Below are 27,977 nucleotides of genomic sequence, written 5' to 3' on the forward strand. Positions count from 1 at the left end.
AATCTTATAACTTCATATTACTGAGAAAACACAAGGTGATAAGTAAGGATGTTTAAAAAGTAATGTACCCATTACTTTTTAAACGTAACTGTGTTTGTTTAATGTAACATTATCTTATTTGTCGTGGGTTTACCCCAGAAGTTCTCATTTTTGATAATAGAACTAATAGTTAATTCAAGCAGCCGGAGATTATTTTACGTCAGCAGAAAGAGATTACACTTATTTTCGTATTTAAAATAAAGTTTTGAAGATACAGTATATGTTTAAAAAGGCTAGAACTTCAAAATAGGTGTAGTTACCTGGTGAAATGTCTTTTTGTTCCAGGAGACGTGCCCATTGTTTTTCATACATTTATGAAGTATATATTACTACATACAGTGTGAACCAAGGCCGTTTGTAAAACGTCCATTATCTGAACCTGATACATACATATATTGATTCAGTATACTGGTGTTCACCAATTTAATCAATTTACGATGGATGGATCTGTTTTTTTTTTTTTTTGTTTTTTTTTTCTTCTTAAAAAAAAAAAAAATATATATATATATATATATAAGTATAATAAATTTTATGTTTACAGGGTCAAAGACGTTCACAAGATAGGTACAAAAGCATCATCGTAATTATGTAATAATTTTAGAAAAGTCGTTTGTATTTCATTCTTTTAACTTTTTCCTCCTAACTTGCAGAACGTTCATTCACTTTTTATCTTATTGTTTGCAGCGTGATTGTTATATTGTCGTCCATTATATAATATCATGTTTTTCAGATGTACGAAGCGTAAGCAAAAAAGTTAGAGGATTGACCTTGTATCGTGAAAATGCGTTCTCGTCATAGCGAGTTGTGACTGCGGAACATGTTCGGTGACTTCTAGATATAGTAACGCTTGAATCACCGTTTATCTACAGTCAGTTTGAATAAATGCACGTTGAAATGATTAAAATGATTAGCAGAGAATTTGCGTCAAATGTTTCCGGTTAGGAAAAAGTCCTATTCATCTTCAAGCACCAGTGAAACCGGTCTCCATCTTCAAGCACCAGTGAATCAATAGTTCGTAGTCATGGTCTCATCAGGAGCGATCGGCGTTTAATTATCCGCGAAGCTGCTATTGAAATTGGCATTTCTTATGGGATATGTCACAATCAGTTTAACACAAGATTTGTGAATTCTGCGGCGAGTTATCGGATGTTAGGATCTTCGTCACGTGCTGCTGCTGACCCTCACTTTGTTTCTTTCCTCATTAGTCGTCTCGAATCATGGATATATGCCTATGACTTGTGGGAAAAAAAGCCCAGTCCTCTCGTTTTAAGACGCTTGCCTTATCTATGGCCCAAAAAAACTCGATCAAATGTGAAAATCATGCTTATTTTTACTCACAGTACGTTGTTCATTATGAATATGCCGCCCATGGGCACAAGTGAACGAAGAATATATACTACAGTACAGTTCTACGAGCGATTGCTCTTTGCTGTTTGGAGAAAACAACCGAAGAAGCGGTCTTCCAGTAATTGCCACTTTTGCAGCGACTGAGAAGATTATTCGAAATACGACACAGGAACTGTTAGGAATATTAAAGGAAGCCTATTAGGAATGCTCTCTGACGTGTTGGAATCAGTGTATAGTGTCAGTGAGATTACTAGAAGGGAGATCTAGTCGAATAACCTTTGGGGAAGGGTTATATTTTCTTTCCAACTTTCTGTTTATTTTATACCTGTAAGCTGTATTTTATACCCTCTATACTCCATTTATTCCCTTGTTACTTTCTATGTATACTCGTCACCTTGGTATAGACTATTGCGGTAATTGTTGTTTATGTGTTACAGTTTTGGGCAACAGTTCCCTTCAAGCGCCAAGGCCCACAATGTTATCTCACTGCTGTGCAATCAGGAAAGTCCTGGAGCTGATGGTTTTGCCCACAAATGTGTATACAGGGCAAGGTGTGTATGTCTCATGAACAATCAGAAGCGGACACAAGAAATAAATATCAAAACATTTATTATGTAAGTCGAATAACAATACTACTCAAGTACTTGCTAAGGTTTGATCTAAGTTTCTCTATATATTCACCTCCTTTCCTTCAAAAAAAAAAAAAAAAAATCTGTATTCAGACAACAGTGCAAAACACGCACCAATCTAATTCCCTATTTCAGGAGTGCCAACTTAATTTGTGATGCGATCTACTTTTTTCTTTCAAAATGTGCCGCGATCTACCCTCTCAAAAATTTCATTGCACAAATCGAGGGATGACTGTATATTTAAAATTCGTCCTGATCGACCGAAATTAAATCCGTGATCGACTCGTTGGCCACCCCTGCCCTATTTCATTCTCACTTACTTCCATCAATCATATATTTAAAATTTCATCAGGCTTATTTATCATAAGCAGTATTTTTTTCCATACTATTCAATTTTTTAACAAAAAAAATAAAATAATAAACAAATCCTTTAGCATACATACGTAACAATATTACCCTGTACATTATTCCTTTTCCAGATCCTTAACCTTAAGTGTGTATTGGCCAATACAGTTCTATGATTTTATGATGATTCATGAGCAATAGTATTCCGTTATTGTAAATTGATGACATATTTATTCTCTTTTCTGGGATCTTCAATCAGCGGATTCTTCCTCCTCTTACAAGAAAGTTTTCTTCGGGATGTTCCTATCTGTTCTTTCAATAAGGAGATGATGTAACACGTACCGAATTTTTCTACTTAGCTGAACTCTGGCTCATCGGCTACCTTGAACACTATTGTAGTGTTCAAAGTATTTGGACACTTTCCAATTATAATTGGAAGATCATTGGAAAACCAATTATTATTAGAAAGCATCCCGAGTATTTTACTGAATTTTTCTTCACCTTATTCTGACGGACATTACTATGTGGACGGCTAATGCAGGAGAAGTGTACAGTATTGCAACAAACTATTTTCCGAACTAACTTTCCTTTCTTTTTAGGATAGGATTCAGCACTTATCATCTGCCTTTCTTCCAGTATCCCGCTTCCCTGCCCCCCCCCCCCCTTTACTACAACTTCTCTTGTTGGTTCAACTGCACTCCCACAACTACTAAAAAAAAAAAAAATTTACATCACTACTAGTGCCATAAAATTAGCAGAAGGTATACTCTATGAATGTTACGAAAAGCAGGAGTATACTGTGCATATCAGGCTTATTAATTGAATTCGCTTCGGTCGCATAGAATAAAACAAGCGATTTTTTAAAATAATAATCTGTATTTTGGTAATCAAATTCTAATAAATTTTTTTAAATTTTCCTTGAAGAAACAAATAATAATATTTCTTTCTTCAAGTCTTTCAAAAACCAGAAGGTATAGGCTGTTCACCAAAAAACTAGTCCACTATAGCTCTGATCAATACTATGAATTCTCCTAAACTCCATTCTGTACCTCTACTGAAAAACTTCATTACTATAAATTCTTCCGCTCCCCCTCCACCGATTTCTGCACCAAAATTTACATATATTCACATTCGAATATATTAAAATTAAAACTTACTCATTAAAATTTATTCCATTGAAACTGGCACCTCAAAATCGGTCCCGTTCCTGTTGGCCAAAACTTTAAAATATGAATACGTTATGAATAAAGTAGAATGTTAGTTGTCTGACGGCCCCAGGGGTTCCCCCATCTCCGCATTGTATACTCTGTTTGTGTAGCACAGAACTCTGTGAAGGCCAGAGTTTTTCAAAAAGTGAATGTGTGTGTTGTGTCCATAGTGGGAGTTAAGTTAGAGTAGGGGTGAAGACTGAAGGGGGCAGGTATGGGGTTGATAGGGAAGGTAACCCCCAAAAGGTCAGTGGGGCAAGTCCCACCAGGAGGAACACGGGGACGCAGGGAAGGGGAGGAGACAGAAGCCCGTCTCTACCCCCTCCCTGCCTAGGGAAGGGGATTTTAAAGGGAACCAGGTTGGGGTACTCAGTTCAGACCGCCAGTTGGCATGGTGGCAGCGGAGCTGCACGTGGTCTCTATCGGGATGAAGATATCCAAAATGACTTCAATTTTAGTTTGTGTCTGGTCAGTCCATCGTTAGAGAACTGGGAAGCAGCAGCAGTATTTTGCTGGGTTCCATTTTACTCATTGTCCTGTGCTATCCAGTGGCAGAGCCAGTTAGAGTTATTGCTGCAAAGGTTAAGTTTGGTGTAAAAATGTTGGAGAAGAGTAATCAGGTAGTATCAATCCAGTGTCTTGATGCCAGGTGCCTTGTCTTGTTTCATGTTATCGGGTTGCTAGTACAATTCAATTATCGTCATCATCAGTGCTTGTCGTCCTAAGCCTTCTGAGCTGGACAGGAAGGTATCTCCCAATGGTAGGTATCCCAATCCTTAATTCGTAGAGATTTCTTGGCTGGTTTTAGTTCTGCGTTCCTGGTAGTGCTCTTCTTCGGGTAAAAAGATTCTGAGCGAAGTCCGTGAAGGCAACGTAGTCATGGGCATGGTCGAGGATATGGTGCTCCCGGTCTCTCAGAGAGAAATGAATTTTTGTAAGTAGTGAATTTGTAAATACGTTATGAATATGCAAATTCCTTTCCTAACCAAGTGTTTTGATTTTGATAGTCTCCTCCCATGACCTAATATAGGTCATGGGAGGAGACTATCCAAGCTGCGCGTGCCGCTCCAAGCATTTGCCTAAAACAATTCCCTTAGGGAGCACGCTGTTACATATCTATTTATTCTTATAGGGCTGTGTCCAGCTATCTTTAAAGCTTTGCATGGTGATTTCAGGAGGTTCTGCTTTCTTCTGAACTTAATCCTATTTGTTCCATTTTTAAAGGATCATGATATATATGTATAGAAAAAAGTAGAGTATAGAAATTGAAAAGGTAAAAAGCATAAAAATAAAATATAAAAACTTTAAAATGTATTTTGTTATCTTTTATTATTATGCTTTTTACTTTTTCAAAATCTACACGCTGTACTTTTTCTATAACTATGCTGCCCCCTCATCTTTTTTATATTCACTGGGGTCATTGGGTGTTTTCTGTCTTTTAGTGGTCCTAGTCCATCAATTTCCCCTCTACCTTCCTTTTCCCTTTCCAGTTTTTTACACTGATATACTGTATACAGGGCGATTCACTATCAGTGCGACAAACTTGCAGGAGGTGTAGGGGGCGCAAAGACGAATCGGAATCACATAGCATTGCAGGGTACGAAATGCCTTCGTCATGCGGTAGAGGACATTGAACGGGAGGTCACGTGAACAGCGATCCCGCTGGAAGTCAGCATTTGCGAACCGTTTCTGTTGAAGAAACCGAGTAGCAAAAGTCCTCCAGAGTGGATAATCTGCAGGCTCCAATGATTGGACGCGTTGCAGATGGTATGAACTCATTTGGTTTGTTGACAGTATCCTCCATACAGTGGATTGGGAAATACCCAATCGTTGGCCTATCGCTCGAGTACTCGTACTCGGATTGCCTTCTGCAAGACATAGGACATTCTCCTCATTGTCTGGCGTCCTCGTCGTTCGCTCTCGATTCATGGTACCTCTCGTGAAACAACCAGTCGCACGTAACCTTCTGTGCACACGTGCGAAAATCGTATGATGAGGAGGACGCCTGTGCAGGAAACGTTCCTTGTACAAGCGCAGAGTGGCGCGCCCGTTACAGTCCGCAGCTCCATACGCGAGGTGCATGTCGGCCAGTTCAACGTTTGAATACTCGTCCATCCTACTGCCTCGGGAACCGGTTCGCAAATGCTGACTTTCAGCGGGATCGCTGTTCACGCGACCTCCCGTTCAACGTCCTCTACCGCATGACGAAAGCATTTCGGACCCTGCAATGCTATGTGATTCCGATTCGTCTTTGTGCCCCCTACACCTCCTGCAAGTTTATCGCACTGGTAGTGAATCACCCTGTATCTATAGGATCCAGTCGCATTATTATGACCACCTACCTAGTATCCAGGATATGTGCCTTTCGCAGCATGCACCGCAGCCAGCCGCTGTGGAAGGGACTCTTAAGGCCGGAGAAAGTTGCTAGGGGTATCTGTGACCATGCAGACTGCAGTGCACCCTAGAGTTCCTGTAGGTTCGAGGTGGTTCCATAGATTTTCAATTGCGTTAATATCCGGGGAATTCGGTGGCCAAGGGAGTAGCTTGAAGTCTTTGTCGTGCTCCTCAAACCACTCACGGACAATTCTGGAAACATGGCATGATGCATTGTCATGCTGATAGATACCATCGCCCCCAGGGAACACGGTCAACATGTACAGGTGTACCTGATCGGCGACAATCAATAGGTAACTATTTTCCCTCCAGAGGTATCAGTGAACCCAAGCCATGCCATGAAAACATTCCCCAGACCATAACGCCGCCCCCACCAGCCCCTGCCTTCTGCCAACAGTCGTGTCTGGGTGTCTGTTCTCCGTCTGCGCGGTAGCACAGTGATATCATCACCGTCCTCCCCACACCGGGTGGAAAAGGCCCGGGTTCGAATCCCGTCGATGGCGCGAGGAACTTTAATGGGCTTTTTACACTCCGTGGCTGAGTTAGTCGGTCTCAGGCATCGATAGTAAGGTTTCCTCCCCAGAAACAGGTTTTTCGTCTAGCAAACAGAGAAATCAACCATCGCAATTAACAGACATAAGACAGCACGGCAGATGAATTTAATTATTCGGGTGGCCTAAATATAATAATTTTTTTTTTTTTTTTTTTTTCTTGTCTGTTCTCCGAGGTTTCACGCCTGATACGCCACTGTCCATTCACTCGGTGGAGGAGCAGAAACCGTGACTCATCGGAGAAGGCCACCCGTTGCCACTCGGCCAGGGTCCAGTGTTGGTATTGCTGTGCAAACTGACGGCGTTTGCGATGAACGGTCGTCAGCATGGTGGGTGCTGTCACCAAGCATCTACTTCGGGGCCCAATGCGCAACAGGGTTCAACTGCACTGTCGTGTTGGAGACCTTTCTGGTGGCTCCACGGTTCATTTGGACGGCCAGTTGAGCAACAGTAGCGCGCCGTTCGGTCCTGACCAACCGTTTCAGCCGACGTTCACCCCTGTGATCAATGGCGCAATGGGCTCCACAATTGGCACTTCGGGTCGTCAAAATTGTCCCATTCATCCAGTCTAGATACACTTTCACCACTGCAGCACGTGAGCATTTCACAAAGTTCGCTGTTTTGGAAATGCTGGTACCCCTGGCCCGATAGCCGATGATCATGCCTTTTTCGCGTGCTTTGCCCACGACAGAGGCTGTTATTGTGTTCGCGGATGCCGAACATCATTATATATATATATATATATATATATCATAATTTACCGGTACATCTTCCCCATTTCTTTTTCCTCTCATATATATAAAAATGAAACTTACAGTCTATGAGTTTCATCATTTCCTAAATACAGTATTAGTTTAGTCCCGAACTTTTTGATCACTCCTTTTATGTATATTATACTGATTGTACATATCTTAGAACCAGTGATTAGAATGTTTAGTATATTTTTTAAATAAAGTAAATATTGTTTAACTTAATTTGTTTGGCATTTCATTAGAGGGTTACCCAGCGATGTTATAATTTTCCCTACTACTAACATGAAAAATCCTCTTAAGTGGTTCAGTTATTCTCATCAGTGGCACATCGAAGCACTTGTGTCCTTTCCTCCTTCAGAGCCTGAGTAAATTAGAACAAATAGTGTGTTTTATGATAAGTTGTTGCATGGTAATTATTAGGATTGTGTGTGTGCACACACACAAACACACACAATCGATATATACGAGGTGTATATATTGAGGTGTATTTTTAGTGTCTAAAAATACAAGGTGTATTTTTAGACACACCTCGTATATATATACGAGGCGTGTCTAAAAAGTAATGAGACTGAACGCGTGGCTCGAAAACTGGCAACACTGTAGCCACGCCTCTGACACCAACCGAGACGTACGTTCTTGATGTTCAGTGCAAGTTTTAACTCTATAGCTTTAACACGTCTGACTTGACAGCGAGTTGTAAGGCCTCCGTAGCCGAGTGGTCAGGAGCGGGAGTGCAGTAGCACACGCTCTTTGAGTTGACCGGGGTTCAAGCCCCTGACTGCTGAATACGGTCGATCTGCCAACCCGCATTGGACCAGTGTGGCAGGTTATGGTCCATTTCCCTCAACATGAATTGTTGAGGAGACTTCCATCCTGCAGTGGGTTGATAATGGCTGCACTTTTTTTTTTTTTTTTTTTTGTGTGTGTGTGTAGTAGTGATGCGTTACGAAAATGGAAAAACGAAATCTCGAGCAGCGTTGCGCGATCAAATTTTGCGTAAAACTTAATCGTGCTCTATCGAGGGCACAGGTTTTTAGGTGGCATAAAGCATTTTTGGATGGCCGTGAGAATGTGGAAGACCTTGCACTTCAAAAACGGGCGAAAATGTGACCAAAGTGAGGGCTCTCGTGAGGTCTGATCGATTTGACAGTCAGAATGATCGGTAGTGAGTTGAATTTGAATCACCAAACCGTTCACGACATTTTGACCGAGGAATTGGGCATGCGGAAAATTTGTGCAAAGCTGGTTCCACAAACCTCACCAACGAACAAAGGAAAACGGAAGGAATGTGTGCCTGCACCTTCTTGAACGCATCGAAAATGACGAAAAATTTTTCAAACATGTCATAACAGGTGATGAAGCGTGGATTTTCGAGTACGATCCCGAAACCAAACAACAAAGTTCGGAGTGGCACACGAGCAACTCGCCACGCCCGAAAAAAAGCAAGAATGAGCAATTCGAAAATCAAATCCATGCTAATTTGTTTTTCGACAGTCAAGGTGTTGCATAAGAAATTCGTGCAAGGACAAACAGTACTATCGTGAGGTGCTTGAACGACTCAGAAAAGGGGTTAATCGTGTCCGGCTGGAGATTGCGGACTTTGGATGCTGCATCACGACAACGCTCCCTGTCACACTGCCATTTCTGTGACCGAATTTTTGACTAAAAAGGGTATTCCAGTGGTTCCGCAGCTCCCATACTCGCCTGATCTGAGTCCGTGTGACTTTCCTTTTCCCCAAGTTCAAATTCCACCTCAAAGGGCGTTATTTTGGAACTGTGGACAATATCCAAAAGGTCGTGACAGACCAGCTGAAGGCACTTTCAGTTGAAAACTTCCAGCACTGCTACCGGGAGTGGGAGCAACGTCTCCGGCAGTGTATGGCTTCCCAAGGGAACTATTATGAAGGGGATAATGTTGAGTTGTAGTTCAGTTGTTAATAAAAAAAATTATAGCACCAGTTTCATTACTTTTTAGACACACCTCGTGTATATATTGATTAAAAATTCGACATCACAGTGTCAGTCACTGTTTTTCTGTTTCTTCGTCTTTTTCGTCTCGGGGCTGGGGAAGAACAGTAAAACTAGCTAAAAATCAGAATTTTTTAAAAAAAATTCTGTGAATTTCTTATTTTCATTAACGAATAGGCCGTAATATACACCTGATTTTGTTGTAATAAAACAAATGCAAACTTTATTCTTAATTTTAATTTCCAGTGTAGTCTACAAATACCTGTCAATAAATTAGTAAAGGTCGCGTTCCTTGTCAACCATAATTATAAAAGACCAATGAGAGACGAAAAACAGTGCATCATGAATGTCAAAATAGGTTAATGAATGATGAACTGGTTAGTAATATCAGTAACATTCTAGTCATTCCAGTGTTTTATACATACAGTAAAAAAAAAGTATGGTTCTACGACGTTTTCCCTCAAATGTGATTTATGTGCTGAATTGAATGATTACGTCATTCAAATATTTAACACCAGATGACTTTATGAATAAATTTGGTAAATCGGGGCTTAATGTGGCAACCAACTTCTGAAATGATGAATTGCAGTTTTTTTTTTTTTTTTTTTTACACTTTAGGTGGATCGCGTTATTAATAAAGTTAATAAACGCTGCCTTTAACCAACATAAATAAGTACCATGTTTTATTTCAAGTGACTCGTTTCATTATGGACATGTATTTTGTCTTAATGTTGGCCGGCTCCTGAACGTTAGTTCATCTCTGCCGTAGTGTACTGTTTTGATACATGACACTAAATAAAATGGACAGAAATGGGTTTATAGTGTGTGTGTGTGTGTGTGTGTGTGTGTGTGTGTGTGTGTGTGTGTGTGTGTGTGTTGTTTAGTTATTTCTATCCTCTTTGCCACTAGGACGCAGCGATCATCATGATGGCTGCATCCCAGTACCCGTCCATGCCCCGAAGAGGCGAGCCACACCCATACGCATACGCATAGTGACTAGTCCATGAAAACTATAGATCCTGTGTTCATCGGATGGCAGAAGCCAATAACCTGTGGATATCAGTAATCCCATACCGATAGCCCAAAACCTATACCTACAAGGAAAGCCTGCCCTGAAAAAGCGGGCATCTGGATCCTACTCAAAAATGGGGCCAGCATAAATAAATAAATGAAAAATAGTGGAAATATAAGTATAATTGAATAACATCATAAAGATAAACGGCCAGTTTACAACTGACATAAATTAAAACAATAAAAGTAGAGACAATCAAAGTTTGTCAACAGACACGCAGTGTTCATGCATTCATAATGCATGTGTGCATTATAAACAGTTAAATAATCTTTCAGATCAAGTCAGAACAATCCGCACAATCCGCCTTAGTTTGACAACAAAGTTCAAATGTTTGTGATTCAGTGAGCATTCAGTACACCGTTCAGTGAATCGATTGAGATCTTCTTTATGAAGTTCAGGTTGAAAGTTCTTTTTTTCCTGTGCACCTATTCTAAATAATAACTTTTATTTAGAATTATCTCCTATTTTCAAGGAGAATCACATGTATGCAGTTTATGTGACTAGTCACGTGTCAATAGCGTTTTAGTATTCCAGCAGTGAGTTCAGCTTGTTGTCCTTAGACACTTATAATCATTGAAGTTTGTCTCAGTTGTTAGAGGTATTATGATGTCACTTCCATCAAATAAACAGAGGCCTTGGCGTAATCTTGAAGCTATAGACACAGTAGGATCTTCACTAAATTTATGCTCCTGACCAGGATTAAACATTTGTGTGACAGAGCTCAGCTGATCCTCGAGAACCACGTAGTCTGAGTCAAAGAGAATAAAAAAAATATAAATAAATAAATAAAAAAGTAATATTTTTTTCTCTTTAATGCTTAAATTCCTAGGAGATTAAATTTAATTGAGTACAAGATTTGAGAGCCCATTCTTGCCTTGATATCTTCATGAGTTTGGATGCAAAATAACTTAATCTTTTTTCAGTAACTTAACTGAAATAGCTTAAAATAGTAATCAAATTGGATTAATAAGTAAAATAACTTAATCTAATATCAAGCTAAGAAATTTAGTAATAGTCACCATTGGGATTGAAGTACATTATTATTGATTCTGATCATCAAAGAAGACCATGTCGGGGAGAGAAAGAACTTTTGGAAACTATTATTCTGGTCTTTTTGCCCTTGAGATTTTTAGTTTATTTTCTTTAGTCCAACTAAATCGACTGTAAAAAAAAAACAATATATATATATAATTAAGTTTGAGTTCAGTGTGATGTGATAGAAAAATATATACAGATGGAATTGTAGCGAGAGTTCCAGAGGTAATAGGAGGAAAGTAAGAAAAAGGGAGGGAAATGTGAAAAGGAAAATAATGTGAAGAACCTAAAAGATGTGTTTCATTATCCGAAATTAAAGGCTGAATCAAAGCCAATTAAAAGGAGAGAAGCTGTAGACGAAAAATAAAAATAATGATTGGTAAATTGATTAATAATTTGCAAAGAGAAATAGCAAGCATCAAATTGAAGGTGGCAATTTAATCTTTGCAAATTAATCAATTTATTAATTGATTTATTTGCTTATATATATATATATATTTTTTTTTTTTTTCGCTGATAGCTTCTCTTCTTTTAATTGGCTCTTTGATTCAGCCTTTAATTTCAGATAATTAAACACATCTTTTAGGTTCTTCAGATTCTTTTCCTTTTCACTTTATTAATTTAATTTTATTTATTCTTTTTCTTACTTTCCTCCTATTAGTTCTGGCACCTTGTGTTCTCTACAATTCCATCTGTATGCATTTTTCTATCACATCACACTGAATTATATACTTTTGTGTCCTTTGATGTCGCCTTGTACACTTAGGTACAATTGCCGTTTAACCTTTTTGCTATATATATTAGTCAATTTTATTTAATGGTATCTATCTGTATGGAACTAGGTGTATAAGGACCAAACTAACAAGTTAGTAAAAGTAAACTAGTTTTAGCCTGGAAGGCCTATATAAAATTATATTAATGAAAATGGAAATAAAAATGATGATGAACAATGAAAATAACATTCTCTCCCCCTTGGTCATCGGTCTGCTACTTCTTCGGGGGGCTTTGAGCAGACCGATAGCCAGACTAAAAGAATGTCTCTTGCCTACCCGTTTCTGTTGTCCCCATTCCAGTTTTGCCTGACTTTTAATTTTTAGGTGATTGTATAGAAATTAATAGAAATTAAATGGAAAGTGCTAATAAATGAGAAAAGATAATATGTGTTAAATTTAAATTTTGTAAAAATAGTGTCAGAATCAGCAAACTGGGATAGGCGACACAAAGCCCAACGGGTATGTATCAGATTAAATGAGAATGGATTCTTACTTCCTTCTTGTTCTGTGGTGGTCAGACTGAAAAGGGTTCAATTCCTTCTGGTTGTTTTATGTGTTGATTAAATGATACTGCGCAGCCGCGCTTTTCATTGACTATGGTGTGATGCTGAAATTGCTGTAGGCAATATGCCCTATGTCAATGCAAATGTTCTGATATCCGTGAGAGGGTTTATATTTGAGTTAGTGGGGGGGTTGCCTCTGATGGCGGAAGGAACCTATATAAATGAAATGATGTGTTTATACAAGTACAACAAGTGTTAGTATGATTAAATACAAGAAGTACTGTATGTTAATGTAAATATATAGGAAATGCTTTCCCCTGGACAAGGGCCGGTATAGCTTTTCTAAGGCATAACGACCCGTGTATGTCCGAGGGGATAGCTGTATACTATACATATTTACAACCTCCTTCAATGTGAATTTTCACCCTGTGTCTCTAGGTTTTATACTGTGTTTGTAATTAAATGAAGGGATATGAACGTTACGTGTTTAAATTACCTTAGGCACGATTATTCTGTTGTTGGGAGTTTGATGCAAGTTGATAAATTACCAATTATTAGATTGTCTGTTTTGGGGGTGGGGGGGGGGTTGGTCAGCCCGGTTACTGAGCGCAATAAACCCGGGAATCAAAATTGGGAAGTCATTTCTCTGGGCAATAATCTTTATCTTAGTTTGATGAAGGACACTGGTTTTTAGACAACCAGGCAAAGATAGACTACGGGCAATTTATTGGTGTTATAATTCTAAACTGGTTCAGTGTATTGGGATTGGCGTTGGGGTAGTGTAGGTTGATGGCCGCTTTAATATGGTGTCTGCTGTAATTGAATATCTGTCAGTTTTTTTTATTGCTTCCTTCATGTTATCTATATTATTGCAGATGTGTATTAACTTGTTTGTCTCATTTCTAATAGTGTTGCGATGGATATGCTTATCCAAATTGCTCTCCCAGTTGTAAGCTTTATAGCTGGGAAGCTAAAATGGTCTGTCTTATCATAATGTCGAGTGTAAACATTGTCATTGGTGATGGTGATTTGGCTGTCGAGATAGCATGCTTGTAGATTGCTATCCAGGTTTGTGCATTCTATGGTTAAATCAGCAGGATAAATTTCCTGGGCTATAATGTCGAAATTGATAACTAAGACATCATCAATGTATCTGTAGAATATAATTTCTTCTTTGATATTGTTTTCGAAATAATGCAAGTAAAGGTTGGCTATGGAGCAAGAACTACTAGCCCCCATAGCCACTCCCCTACTCTGCACGAAAATGCTGTCTCTCATAAGTACGTAATTGTTTTTGACGTAATTTGTAAAGTGATGTGGAATATGCCACATCACTTTGATCTCCTATTGTTGCTCTTATATTATTATTCTCCCTAATTAGGGGTTCCACCTCGTGACGTATTGCAACCAAGTACACAGGGTGGTTGTTGTTATGTCTGGTGTTACTGTAGGTCCAGGAACTCTCTGACTATCCTACAAGTGTTCAGAATTACGACTTTCTGGAGTTCCTTGTAGGTGTTCGCTGGGAGACCTATTGCTGCTAGGCTGTTATGTAGGGTCTTTGGCACCACTTATACAGGTTATTATTATTGGAATCGATGGTTGACACGATGATCGGGATGGTCGTTACTTGTTACATATACCACATCTCTTTGATCTCCTGTCTTAGGTTCGTGTACTTCCTGATTTTTTCTCATGGGTTTTCTGGACGTTGCCAGCGTTGAATACTGCTATGTCACTCAGATAGGTAGCCTTTTCCTTCTTGTCCACAAGGGTTATGTTCGGTCTGTTGTGCGATATTGTCTTATCCGTTATTATTATTATTATTATGTTTATTGTGTATTTATCCACAAATTTGTGAACCACGCCGGGATTGCTGTGTACTAGAAGAGTGTGTTGTTTACAATCTGAGGTGCGAGGCACTATATCTAGATCAGATTACATGTAGAATAATCCGGTGTATGTGTGCAGGCTAAAAATGTATACAAAAGTTTAACTATATTCAAAGGTCGAAATTATATAGAAAATTTTAAATTATATGTAGTATATACTCTGAAAATATACAACGAGTTGTATATGCATAGCTAACAATCGCTTATTTTAAATATAGTCGTTTATTATTATTATTTAATTTTATTTATTTTTTTTTTATCTGGCTATTCTCTGCGTTGAGGTCATCCCCTTTCCGGCCATTTCCCTAGGATGGTGAACATTTAATATGCAAACATTCTTTTTTTTTTTTTTTTTTTTTGCAGTGGTGATAACTGATGCTTCAATTGCATGCTGCATATCTTTGTGTCTCGTTCAAAACGCCTGCACAATATCTTATCCAGTCATTATGCGATCAAAGAAGTCGTTTTCCTTTTTATATCCTTTAGCTGTTGCTTAAGTTATCCTATTGATAAACGTTTCGTGTCATCGTCGACCTACTTGGGAACCCAGATTCTGCACTGCCGTCTATCATCGATGATAGTGTAGGCAGACCCATGACTGATATTCAAGCTCCCTGGCTACATCGACTGTCGCCTTGTTGACGTCTACCAATACAACATTTTCCTCTGTGAGAACTATGTGAGTTTATAATAGGCGTATGTTATCCTTCAGTGTCTTTTTCCCTTATTAGATACACCACGAGTGTATGTAATAAGTCCTCCTCCGCGCTCTGAGAAATTGAATAATATTGCATTGCGTTAGTTTGGATTACTGAAATATTTTCTTCACCGTTACTCATCACTTCCGCGCGTAAAGGCCAGCCAAGCTTCCCCATTTAGAAATAATAATAATTATTATTATTATTTTAACAGTTCGCGGACGTAATCTATATCCGTGTGTATTGTGTCTGTAGAAGTGTGTGTGTTTATGGGCCGATTTGCATGTGGCGCTTGCTGTAAACGTTCTTGTTTATACTCTGGTGCGATCACCAGGTCAGTGGAGTTTACAATAAATCAATCAATACAAATTTTAATTGTATTTAGCAGTCATGAGCTTGAACCCCGGTCCATTCAAAGGGCGCGTGCTAATGCACTCACGCTCCTGACCACACGGATACGTCAAGCCCCGGAATAACTCAATCGAGAACCATACTTCCCCCCCCCCCCAATATTGGTTAACTACAGCTTTGATTGAAGAGGACATTAGAAATTCCTCCAGTCTTCGACGAAACTCAAACCCAGACTTCTCCAAGAAAGCGACAAGTGGTAAAACTCTATTGTCACGGAGGACAATGTTTAGTAGAAAAAAAAAAAAAAAAAACTATTATAACACACGCAATTTACAGGGTCACCCTGTAAATTGCGTGTGTTCTCTGGTCGATTTGCCTGTTTTTCTGGACGTGTTCAGTGGAAAGGTATTAATACCAGGCCTTAAAGATAATTGAAATCTCGTTTTAATTTGACTCGCCGTCTTATGATTCCAAAATCTGGTCATTCTTCAACTTCTGTTCACCAGTGCTATGAAAAATTCCTCATAGATTGTAAACAGGATCCATAGTGTCTCTTTCTAATACAGTGTGAATCTTGACTCTTCTTGCCTGCCTCAAGCACAGAGCTTTGAACAGAACTGCACCATTAAAGACGCTTTAAACGATGTTGGTGATTTATCGGTCTCTTAAAGACCGATATTGGCATGATAAAAGATTGCAGAGGGGGGAGTGATTGCAGGAGCGAAAAAAAATTTATTTTGTTTTATATATAAGTTCACTGTATGTGACATTTCCTCACTCACAGAAAGATGCAAAATGAAAGTAGATGATTACAGTCTTAATTTTCAACTTAAACAAGCTGTCCTTGTTACAGCTTGCATGTAATAATGACAGTTTTCTCTTCTGTTTTAAGTGACAAAGAAAACGTTTCTTCGTTTGGACACTGATGGCGCGCCTTCTTGGGCAGTGAATTTTGTACGGAGAATGTTGTAGTCTCTGAGCGCCACACATGGACGCTCTAATCGGTCTTGATTTACGATTCCAATTATAAGTAATGAGACAAATTCAAAAAATATATAAAAATGTTCAGAAAAATAATTTATTGAGACTTGTTACACCTCTCAACATATACAACTCTCTTTTAATCGTTTGAAGCTTCTTGAAATTCCTTCGAAGTTATCTCCTTGAAATGGTAGATCATTCTTTTGGATAGTATTAAATCATTTCCCTTTCATCTTCATTTTTAGCTTCGAAACAAAGAAAAAAGTCACCCAAAACGAAATCCCAGTTCGTTCTTTTTGCGAAAGACATCTTAGAACAATTAACAAGGAATGAGCAGGTGCATCTTGTTTTCGTGAAAGTTCGGTTACTTCGTTCAATCACCCCCCCTCCCCCCGGCTGACTACTTTGTCTTTCTGAAGTTAAAATATAGGTGAAAGGGAAACGATTTTATACTCCAAAAGAATGCGAAAGATTATCTCAAGGAAATAACTTTGTGGAGAATTTCAAGAATGCTTTCAACGATTGAAAGAGGGGTGTGACGTGTATGGAGTCGTATGGGAATTATTTTTAACAATTTTCATAATACACTCTTTTTCTGAACATTTGCTCGTTTTGGAATTTTTTTTTTTTTTTTCTTGTTACTTTTGTATAATCATGTGCAAACACAGATTTATCTGAGCTACAAGCTTGCAGAATTGAAGGTCTTTACCTCTAGTTGATAGTTTGCCTTTAATGACAAATGCTGGGATTACTCTGAAGACATTGCAACTCGATTAATAAACAGAAATCAATAAGAACACAAAATTGCACTTTTGTAATACATTACAAAGAGAGAGAAAATCTTTGTCCATAGTTGGGATAACAGCGATTTGTCCTTCAGGACCAGCCAGTCTACTTTATTCAACATGCAATATAACCAGCGTAGTTGACATATATAAACGTAATTATGTTAAAAATTTAAATGGACGAGTATAAGAGAACATAAATTTCTCAGCGAAGTAACCACACAAATTAAAGAAAATCAGCAAAGGAAACGAAGTTCATATTTATTTCCGTAAGACTACTGCTGAGATTAAAATCAAGATTGCAAACAAAATAAAGTTAGGATGAATGGTGTAACCAAATAGAGCTCACACAGGCTAACTAGAATGCAGACATTACTAACGCTGGCACAAGTCTTGGCTCCTTGTTGTATTGTCATTTTTTAGAATATGATGGCTGTGGGCACCGTCGATTGCAGACTTACCAGATCAGCGCTCAGAAATTGGACACATGTGGTGGTATTTGCTGATGAAGGAATCTTTCATATAAATGAAGGCACTTGCTACCGCAGTATGGTGTATGTGTGGGGGACAGGTGAAATCCTCCAACAGCAGGTCTCCCAGAATGACGGTGTGGATATTATTCTTTCCACAAGTTTGATTATGATGTTGGCACTTAGGTCGTGAGTTACTACATTGGTCTTTGTGCCCCAAATGTGCGCTCAAATCCGAAGTTCGGCAAATAAATACAGCGATTGGTGAGTGCTTCTCAAAGCAACAGCAAGTTCACGCAATGATCCTATGGCAAGTTCTCTACAAACGGATAATGATCTGAGTATTAAATTACATTTAAAAATGAGACTTGGCTCTAGCAATACAAGGGAGAAAATGTACACTTTCCTATCAAAAGTTGAAGAACACTTGTAGTTGTGAACAAAATATTCATCTTTGAATAAATACAAAGCATGTATTAAATACATACTTTGAATAAATATAAAGCATGTATTTATTCAAAGAAATTAATAGTATGTTGACGCACCTTTGGCTTTGTACCCGCTTCAGTGCTTTGTGGCAGACTCTGGTAAAAATCTGGTTATTTTGGGCTACACTCATCCTTTACGGCAGCGGTTTCCAAACTACGGAGATTTACGGACCCCCTTCAAAAATCAAAACAAGTTTGCGGACTCCCTTCAAAAAAGAAAACCCAGTGTTCACACTGGGTTTTCTGAAAAGAAAATTCAAAGTTTAATGTGTGAAACAATTCAACTTTATTCTTATTTTTATACAGATATATAAAAATAACTTTATTTATCATCAATTTGCTATACATAGAAAATAATTCGAAATATGTATAGAATGATATATACTAATCGTATCGAAAATAAGTTAATATTTTATAACGAAATTCGTTGTGATTCTATCAGTACATTTTTTAAGAAAATAAACACGTATTACTTGATACTTCTGAACGTTTTGCGGACCGCAGTTTGGGAAACGCTGCTTTAAAGCGTTTGTGAGCTCCACTACCGACTACTCTTAACCTTGCCCTAGTTCTATATTCCCTTTCGCCCCAAAGACGTTCAACTGGGTTGAGATCAGTTTCTTTATTAGCCGGTGCAATGTTTCGATGTCATTCCCTTCAAACCGCGCATACACAAATCCTTGCTTTGTGATATAGACCACTGTCGTGTTGGAAGGCGTAAGGATCGCTTCCATAAAACTGCTACAGTGAAGGGCATACAGAATTGCTCAGAACATCAATGTAGATGCTGCATTAGTGGTCCGTGCACTATGACGAGTGAGTTAGTCCATTCTACCAGAAACACCCCACACCATGACACCTCCTCCCCAAACTCCATTATGAATATCAGACTGGAAAAGTGAGATCTGTGACTAACCACTCCTCAGGACCGATGATTCCCATTGATCTGTAGTTGAGGTTCGGTGTGCCTTGAACCATGCCAATCAGTGATATGAATTTGTTTGTCAACAGAGGCTTGTGAGTCGTATCACTCAAGGCACATTGAATCCTATCAGTATTTTACTCCCACCCGGTCGTTTCTTGGGCTCAGCCACTTCTGAACTTCCATTGCCTTACCTCGTTGCCAGTTGTCGACTGAGAATGTTTAATCCCTGAGCAATAGCGTGCAGTACCATTTTCCCCCCATGACATCTGTCATTCTTCTTTGAAATTAACCTCTCTCCGCGTACTCATTGTAGATATTTGCAATATATTCCAGACTAATCGATGATCATCTTAATAGTACAAAATATATGCATGTTTCGTAGTCACATACAATTTCATGCAGAGATGTGTACCATAAATTTTAATAGGATAGTATAGATAGTACTCCGCATTTTATGTCTCAGTTTATTAAGAATAAAATAAAAAATGAACAAGAACAGACATTGGATATGATCACTAGATTAATGTCCCATTTCTTTTTCTTTTCTTTTTTTTTTTTTATAAATTGAAACGAATTTATTACTTCATTGGTTGGTGTGTTCTCTTTTTCTATTATGCTATTTTGATTGTTATTCTCTACATTATCTCGATATCACCATATTGTGTTCTTACTTTCAATTACTTTCTGTCTCAATACAATAAAAGGACGAGTCTCGTTTAATTTTTGTTTCTCTTGTCGATATGTTTGATTACTGTTGACCCTTCTGCTGATAATTAATTAACAAGAGCTAATTAATTAGAACTGACTAGGGATAGTTTGGATCTCCAGCTACTTTAGATCTTTGGGCCACTAAATGCACTCATTGAGTGTGCATTCAATTCAGATGCCGAAGTGTAGTGAGCTGGGATTGCTTTCGTTAGCAGTCGGGGAAATATAAGAGAGAAAAATATCTTGCTCTCGTTGAAACAGTGGGATGCTTAAGGATTATTTAAATTGAGTCGGCCTAACAGATCACAAGCAAGTGTCCTCAAATAAAGGTCTATTGAATGTATCTCTCTCTCTTTTTTTTTTTTTTTAATAAGAAATTGCAACTATTAGAATATCTCAAATTAAAAATATCACCGCTTGAAGATATTAATCTCGTAATATTGATTTTAAATCTTGTTTCTGAGTTTTTTATTTCAATTTTAAGAGATTGAGAGAGAGAGAGTCACTATTTAGAAAGAGACACATTCTGTTTCCTTATTCCATTTCTGTTTGTTTTTTCTCCATTGTGAAAAGCGTGTAAATATCAAGCAAAAAGAGCTTGAACAAACGGTGGTCTTTCAGAATTTTATCACAAAAAATAAAAAAATAATTGAATAATAAAAAAATAAAATGACCAAAGGACAGAAAATTCGGCTATTTAACGTTCAGTATTTTCTCAGTTTTTATCCAACTTCCTTATAATAATAAATAAATACATTTTTATTTATACTCCAGATAGCAGGATCAGAGGAATTGACGCGATAGAGAGATGTCTGATTATCGGAAGTGATCACAACTTTTATTCACACATATTCCAGCAGCATGTGCAATAATTTGTGTTCTACCTTCATATCTTCAAGGCGCTGTAATTACCGATGGGTTTTTGTTTATTTGAGCACCCCACTGAGGGCATAGTTGCATAATAACAAAAACATCAGTTCTTTGCAGATAGATGATTCTTTATGGAATCAGTGATAGTTTTGGGCCACCCTCTTCCCATATTGTTGCCTGATCTTTATTCAGATGGAATTGCAAAGAGTCCGAGTAAAATATTTTGTCAATAAATTTAGGTTAATGATTAATGAAATTAACACTTATACCACGTGCAGAAATCGCTGCTAACTGCAAAAAGTTATGCTCTTGATGTGCCACCTCTACCTACAATCAGCGCTCTTACTAAATAAATATAACAAAATTAGCAACACAAAAAAGGAAAGATAAATTAACTAGCTAGAGCCAATACTCATCCAGGATGGAATCCTGCAGGATAAGGCACAACTGCTGCTCTCAGTAATGGGAGAAAAGTGCACAGATCAGAAAAGCAGATACCGACACCCACTTTAAGAATAATAATAGTGACAAAGGAAATTTGGGAAGATCATATAATCACTTGGTCGGGAGACATCAGCTGCTCACAATTCCTGAATGATCGTATTTCTGTCACGGGCTGCTTGTTGAAGGCCAACCGATCATGGATGTCCCACTGCAAATGACAGATGAAACCAAAATACTAAATGTAAATTTCACTGTCGTCCAAAACCAATCGACAGGCCTAAGCCATTATTATTATTATTTTCTAAGTTGGATAATGCATATAACAAACTTGTACAAAAAAATGAGGTTTTATGTGTACTTTTTCTACTACATTAAGAATAAGTTAAATCTTAGAACAAAAGTAACCTTATATTATGCATTAGTGGACTCCCAACTCAATTATTTAATAAATATATGGGCACGAGCAAATAAAACAGAAATAAGGGCAATAGACAACTTAATGAATAGGATTCTGAAACTTTTAATGGGGACAAACTCTTGGAATGACCTGAATAAGAGAAGGTAATTTTTGTTGAAACATAAAATATTGTATCCAGTTCAAAAACTGAAGTTAAATCTATTCTTAAAAAATCTTAACACTATTTTTGAAGAGTCGAATCTGCAAAGAAATGTCTCACATAATTTAAGGAACCCAAAAGCAATTACTTTGCCTCACCCTAGGGTACTAAATAGATTTGGAGATAGGCACACAATGAATGTAATAGACAACTTGTTGGCTAGCATTGATTTCGGGCTCAGGAGAAGTTATCCCATCTCCAAATTAAAATTCCTAATAAGAAAATTCTTGATACTCAATGACACAGTAGATTAGAATTGATATGCAGATAAACTACCTCTGTTTACAGTGTGGAATATACTATGTGTAGTGACTTCATAGTCTTTTCTGTAAGATAACAAATTTGTACAAAACTTGTAAAGGAAGAACTACAACTTGTTGTCAAGAAATTTACTTTTCTTAACAAGTTCATTTATTATAAACGAATTCTCTTAATAAATAAAATTGTATTGTAATTATTATTATTATTATTAGCTACGTGGTGCAAGGAAGCCTGAGGCTTATACTGCACTAGCCAAAAAAAAAAAAAAAAATCCTGAGAAAGAGAGTGTGTCAGAAGTAGAGGGGAATCACCAAGAAATGAAGAATGATGATATCCAGCTCAGGACATAATGTGCATTACTTTTAGGATCGAAAATGGTTACTGTGATTTCCCTAAACTTTCTCTTTTGTTATTATTCGTGGTTATAGTGGGTCACTTTTGGAATTTGTGCACGAATATATTTCTTCGTGTTATTCCTTGCTGCTGCTGTACTTCCTTGGATGATCTGTTCCTTCTGGTTAATTTAATTTCATTTTGTTTTGTTTATTTAATAATAGCTTTGTCATAGTGGTCGTACCTCACAAGCATAACTTGTTGCATTTAGCAGAAATTTATGCATGATATAGTTGATCAGATCACATATTGTTCTTATTTTTTTCTTTGAAATTTAGGTTTTTGCGTGAAATTATACTAGTAAAAAAAAAAAAAAGTAAAGTTTCATCCAAGAGTTAGCTAACTTGCGTATAAAATTTTCTCATAATTCCATTTAATTATGTTGTTTGTGACACCTAGATAAATTAGTAATAATAATAATAATAATAAAAATTATCAGAAACAGAAATCACTGCTTGTCAAACTTGTTCACTAATGCATTCGTTAATCTTGAAGGGGTTAGTAAATTTTGTACTTTGTTTTATGCATTTCAGTCGAAATTCATATTTTCAAAGAACTCTTGAGTAATTTTAAAATCTGATACTGTATATTCCATGCAGTTCATTCTGATTTGCATTGTTTTAGAACATAAACATGAAGTAATTTTCATTACAGTGTAATTGTTTTCATTAGTGCTTAAATAATTTTAAATTTTATATTTAAATGTATATTTTTGTTTTTAATGATTGAAATTATTATTCTGTGCGATAAAACCATCAGTTACGAAAATTATTTGTACAGTTAAGCTATTTAAATTAGTAGTACAATAACGTGTATTTAAAAACTCAATTGTTGACTTCAATGTACTGCATATTTAATATATGCAGTATATTGGCAACTAATTTACACCGGCAAACTAATTTACGAAGGTTCATTATTTCGCCATGATTGTATCATTTCGATTAAAAAATAGAAGATAAAATTAATTTTTTTTCTTTTATTTTTTCCCTCCTTATGTAATTTTATTGCATGATTTTAAGTTAAAGCAATGTTTCGTTTCAGAAGGCCCATCTGGAGGACTGATGGATTTCACTAGTCTACTCCCTACACCATTATTAAAGGACCGCCTTCTAGCCCCGTTGCAAGACTATTTTCGATGTCCATCCTGTCCAAAGAAATTCAAATCGAAACAACTCCTTAAACAACATCTGAATCTCCATTCTAGAAACTCCCTTTTCTGTGAACTCTGTGGCGCCTCATTTCGATGGAGGTCGTCTCGCTGGTGTCATATGCGACGACATCACATGGCGGACAGTCACTGAAGGAGAGGTGCGTTTGATTGTCCCTTCAATATAAGGCTCAAGATCTAGTTTGATTAATATCGACCGCAGTCTATCGAAGTGCACGTTTCACACGACACATTATCACAGAAACAACAACAAAGTTCCAAGCGTAAATTAAAGAACATTTGCAAATGTCACAATTGTAGATTGAAGGTGCACAGTTGATAGACAATTTCTCAGAACCGGTCATGGATATTCTGAAAATTTTAAAGTGATTAGATTTTGGTGTGGGCAGTGTATATAAATATTTTTAGACATTCTGTGGCAGCGTCATTTTCTTTTTTAAGAAATGTTTGCTTTTGTTTCTTCCGTAAAGGCTTGATCTAATACCGTCGTTATCAACTACGAATAAATGTGTTTTTCATCCCCTGTAGAAGTTCGAAGAAGTTGGGCTGTTCGATCTCGTCCTAAGCTGCATGGAAGTTCAACGTGGGGAATGTTCCACTGCAACATTTGTGGTAAAGGCTTCAAGGGAAAGGATCTTCTCCGACAACATATGCACAGTCACGGAAAAAAGGTCTACCAGTGTCCGTTGTGTTTTGAAAGATTTAAATGGAAGAAGTACTTACCTATCCATCTGCGAAACACCTGTCCTCGACGAGCTGGAAAAGACAGCAACGTGACAGACTATCATTTCTGCTGAAATTGGAGCACGTTTGCCTTCAGCGCTAATAACTGCCTGGCAAGGAACAGATTTGAGCTCTTTGAAACATATATGAATCTTGCAAAGCGTAACAGAACTGGTTTTTTTTTTTTTTTTTGGTTTTTTTTATATATGTTTTGATTGCTTTGAGGCAAAGTTCATCGAAAATCGTGTAGGTTTATTTCAAAGAATGAACTGGCAGTATGGATTTACGATCTCTGTAATTGGGATTCAAAAATGTACTGTACTTTACTTTCATAATATTTCATGGAGGTTTTGTTCATTGGAATTTAGACTCTGAATTCAAGACAAATGACTATGTCACTACTGCAGTAATACTCCATGGTGTATGATGATGAATCTTATGTGATAGAATCCGAGTGCATTAGACGGTTCATTTTGGAGCTAAGGTGCCCATTTTGTTTGCTTTAAAAAAGTGTTCATAATTTTGTGCAGCTACCTGTAGTTTTCTTTTATATAAAACTGCATATAATTTTATGTATTTTCTTTGAAAGAATTCTTATATTAGCAACATTGTCTGTGATAATTCTGACCTTGCGTTGCAATACGCTGCCATTATTCGAACTTAACGATCAGTCAAAAAATAAATAATAATAATAAACAATTATTATAAGGACCGCGAAGCTCCTAGTCCCGTTGAAAAGAATATTGGTGCCAACACCAAGCAGTGCAAACGTCCATCTTTTTAACCGAGTTTTACAATGATTTTTAATGCTCTGAGTAATATGGCTTAATTTATATTGCTTTAGACTTTTTAATATAGTGGTTTGCTATGAAAGTGGTTAGTTTTATCGAGTGCTCCGAAAGTGGCACAGCAGTATTTTGTGTGTATTTCTTGTTGTGAGGCGTAGCCAAAATGTGAAACGTAATCGGCTGTCAGATTGTCTTTCTCAAGCATGTAACGTGTTTGAAATTAAATAAAGTTGTTGTTTTTTTAACAACAAGCAAATATTGCCGTTTTTCTTTTTCATTTGGTGGAAAGATTATTCACAGAAATCGGACTATTGGTATTAATGTAATTTAACTATTAATAGGAAAACATTTAAATGAATGGAGTTTCAGAAATACATGATATGCACCTATGAGGTTAGATTATTTATATATATTTTTTTGTAGCTGTCATCTCAAGCAAAATTTAATCTTTCCTTTCATGAAGTTATACGGTAAGAACTTACCATTTGAGTCACCTTTGATTCATTTTTAAAAAGTGACTGAATATTGCAATCTCTTCACCTTTTATATACATTTTTTTTTTCTTCCGATGCTTCAAACACAAGTAGATTCGAGCTGATCTTTTCAGGTTTTGAAAATACAAGATACCAGCAAAATGGTTGTTCATTCTATAGTTTTGCGAACTTCACTCCATGGTGCAAAGTATACAGTGCAATGGACAATTTCTAACAGCATGAAAATTTAACAGAGGAAAGCATAAAAGTACACGATAATTTGGGGAGGGGGGGTGACGTATAATATTATGCACAGAGCAGGAAGAGAGAGAGAGAGAGAGACACGAGTAGACACTTCCTTCCTATTTCCAGATTTGTTTTGATCGCCTATAGTCCTATACTGATGTTAGTTGCAGTTGGGTTTAACTTCCTAGAACTACTTAAATGAAGCGTCCAAGTGACGTAACATCACGAGCGTGGAGCCTGGTGCACCGTTTCTTTATTCACACCCACAATGTCTTATCTCTCTTTTTGTGGGGCACTGATGTAGCTGCACCACCTGTGCCGTAGGATGATATGCCACTGATCCACCAACGGATGAAACAGGTTGTTTTATGAACGCGCTGTTTCACAACAGTTTCGTGTACATAAAATAATGCTAAAAATATTTCTAGATAATTAACCTACAACATTTCTAAAACTAGAAATGTAAACTTCTTTCTGCAATAAATTTCAGATTTCCGTTATCCCTATTTCGGTAGTATCGAACAGAAGTCGCCCTATGGTAAGAGTCAATTTACCCCTAACAAAATGATGGTATATGAATACTTTAAATTCTGTCTTAGTAGTAATCAAGTTAAAGAGGCATAGACGTTTTGTATCAATCCTCAACTGTTCTGAAGCTTTGTTTCACTTCCATGTATAAATTGTTTATAGGCTGTTCCAAAAATTCCTTTCTTTGAATTTTTTCGATCGATATAGTTTATCTGCTGGCATTCAAAGTTACGTTCACGTTTATGAGTAACCAGCATATAAGCCTGTAATTTTATAATGGAGAAAATTTGTCTGGAGGGTTGTGAATACTTATAATTCCACCGAATTGTACTCGGAGGAGAATACACTTGTCAATATATATTCGTACTGTTATCTGAATAACTATTATATGTTAAAACTTCTGATTTATCCTCTTAGTAATATTTTTCTATGACCCCCCCCGCCTTTATTAAAGTATCGAGGCAACTTGTGGAAGTGCCTGTAACCCCCCCCCCCCCCCAACCCCGATGTCTTTAAGTGTACCAGCACGGGAACAAAGCCTGGATTTAGATATTATACAGCCATTAGCATTTCCATAGTGCAAAAAAAAAACTAATGTTGATTTATCAATCACCTTCACAAATATGGATATAGCTTTAAGAATTTATTTAAAAAAAAAAAATAATAATAATAATAAATCACCAGCAAGAGCATTTTCAATCTTATGCGAGTAAAAGATTTGGTGTTGTTGTTTGGTTTTTAGGAGCAAAGATTGCTCCGGGGATATGCGGTGGTCATTCCCTGACCTTTCCGCATCCTCTGTATTTGGTGGTCACGGGCTCAACCCCGGTCTAATCAAGAAGCGTGTGCTATGCACTGCTGCTCTTGCACACCTGGCTACGGAGGCACCAAAAAAGATTTTGTGAAAAACATAGTGAAATGAATGACATATTTTTTGATATGAAGCCTTTTCTTCGTAAAAATCATACAGTGTTATTGTTATGTGTTTTTCAAAAATTCTCCCGCACACAGTAATAGCTTGTCAGAACTGGTCATCGCTGGTTGTATCAATCCGCCTGCTTATTGGAATACATCTTAGTTTAAGCTTGTTAGTTGTCAGCGGCCAAAGCACTGGACATTATGTTTGCTGCGCGCTGATGATTGGAATAATAAAATGGCGGATGCGCAGAAGCGAAATATTCTCGGTTTACTGAAGTATTTTGTCTGGTAGTTTTTGCTGTTATTTTGTGTTTACGTCAATCGATGATCATCGTTTTTCTTGTTATTTTTAATATAATTAAAAGTTTTTGAAATTTGGCAACCCTACTTGAATGTGTACACACCACTCAATTCACACGTGCACCGGCTTCGACTATAATTCCCGGAACTGACAACAGACGCTGGTCAACCTGCTTTCTACATGTACGCACCCTGTGGTGCACAGATCCGTAAATCCGTTTCTGACAGATACGATTAATGGACAGTTGTCAGTTACATTTATAATTAAAGCAGAGTATTTTTGTACAACTCGTAAAATTCAACTGGGCTCTCCGAAGTTTTAAAGAGATACCCA

At 37.3% G+C, this 27,977-nt stretch overlaps 1 protein-coding gene across 16 annotated transcripts in view; it reads left to right on the top strand.

Annotated features, from left to right (window-relative positions):
- LOC150075038 (uncharacterized) overlaps positions 1-27,977 on the top strand; it is a 595,491-nt gene that overhangs the window by 432,144 nt on the left and 135,370 nt on the right. Inside the window, exons 5-6 of one of the 16 annotated variants that reach the window (XM_090388657.1) lie at positions 23,541-23,807; positions 24,196-24,495. The exons of 13 other annotated variants lie outside the window; for them this stretch is intronic. In XM_090388657.1, the coding sequence (XP_090244783.1) occupies positions 23,541-23,800 (260 nt within the window). In that variant the 3' untranslated portion in view covers positions 23,801-23,807; positions 24,196-24,495. Of the gene's footprint in view, positions 1-23,540; positions 23,995-24,195; positions 24,496-27,977 lie in introns of those variants that run through there. 2 more of the 16 variants (XM_090388656.1, XM_090388655.1) reach the window with 2 other exon arrangements.

Source organism: Mastigoproctus giganteus, chromosome 14 (genome assembly GCF_048544385.1).
Source record: "Mastigoproctus giganteus isolate SK-2022 chromosome 14, ASM4854438v1, whole genome shotgun sequence".
NCBI classification, from domain to species: Eukaryota; Metazoa; Arthropoda; class Arachnida; order Uropygi; family Thelyphonidae; genus Mastigoproctus; species Mastigoproctus giganteus.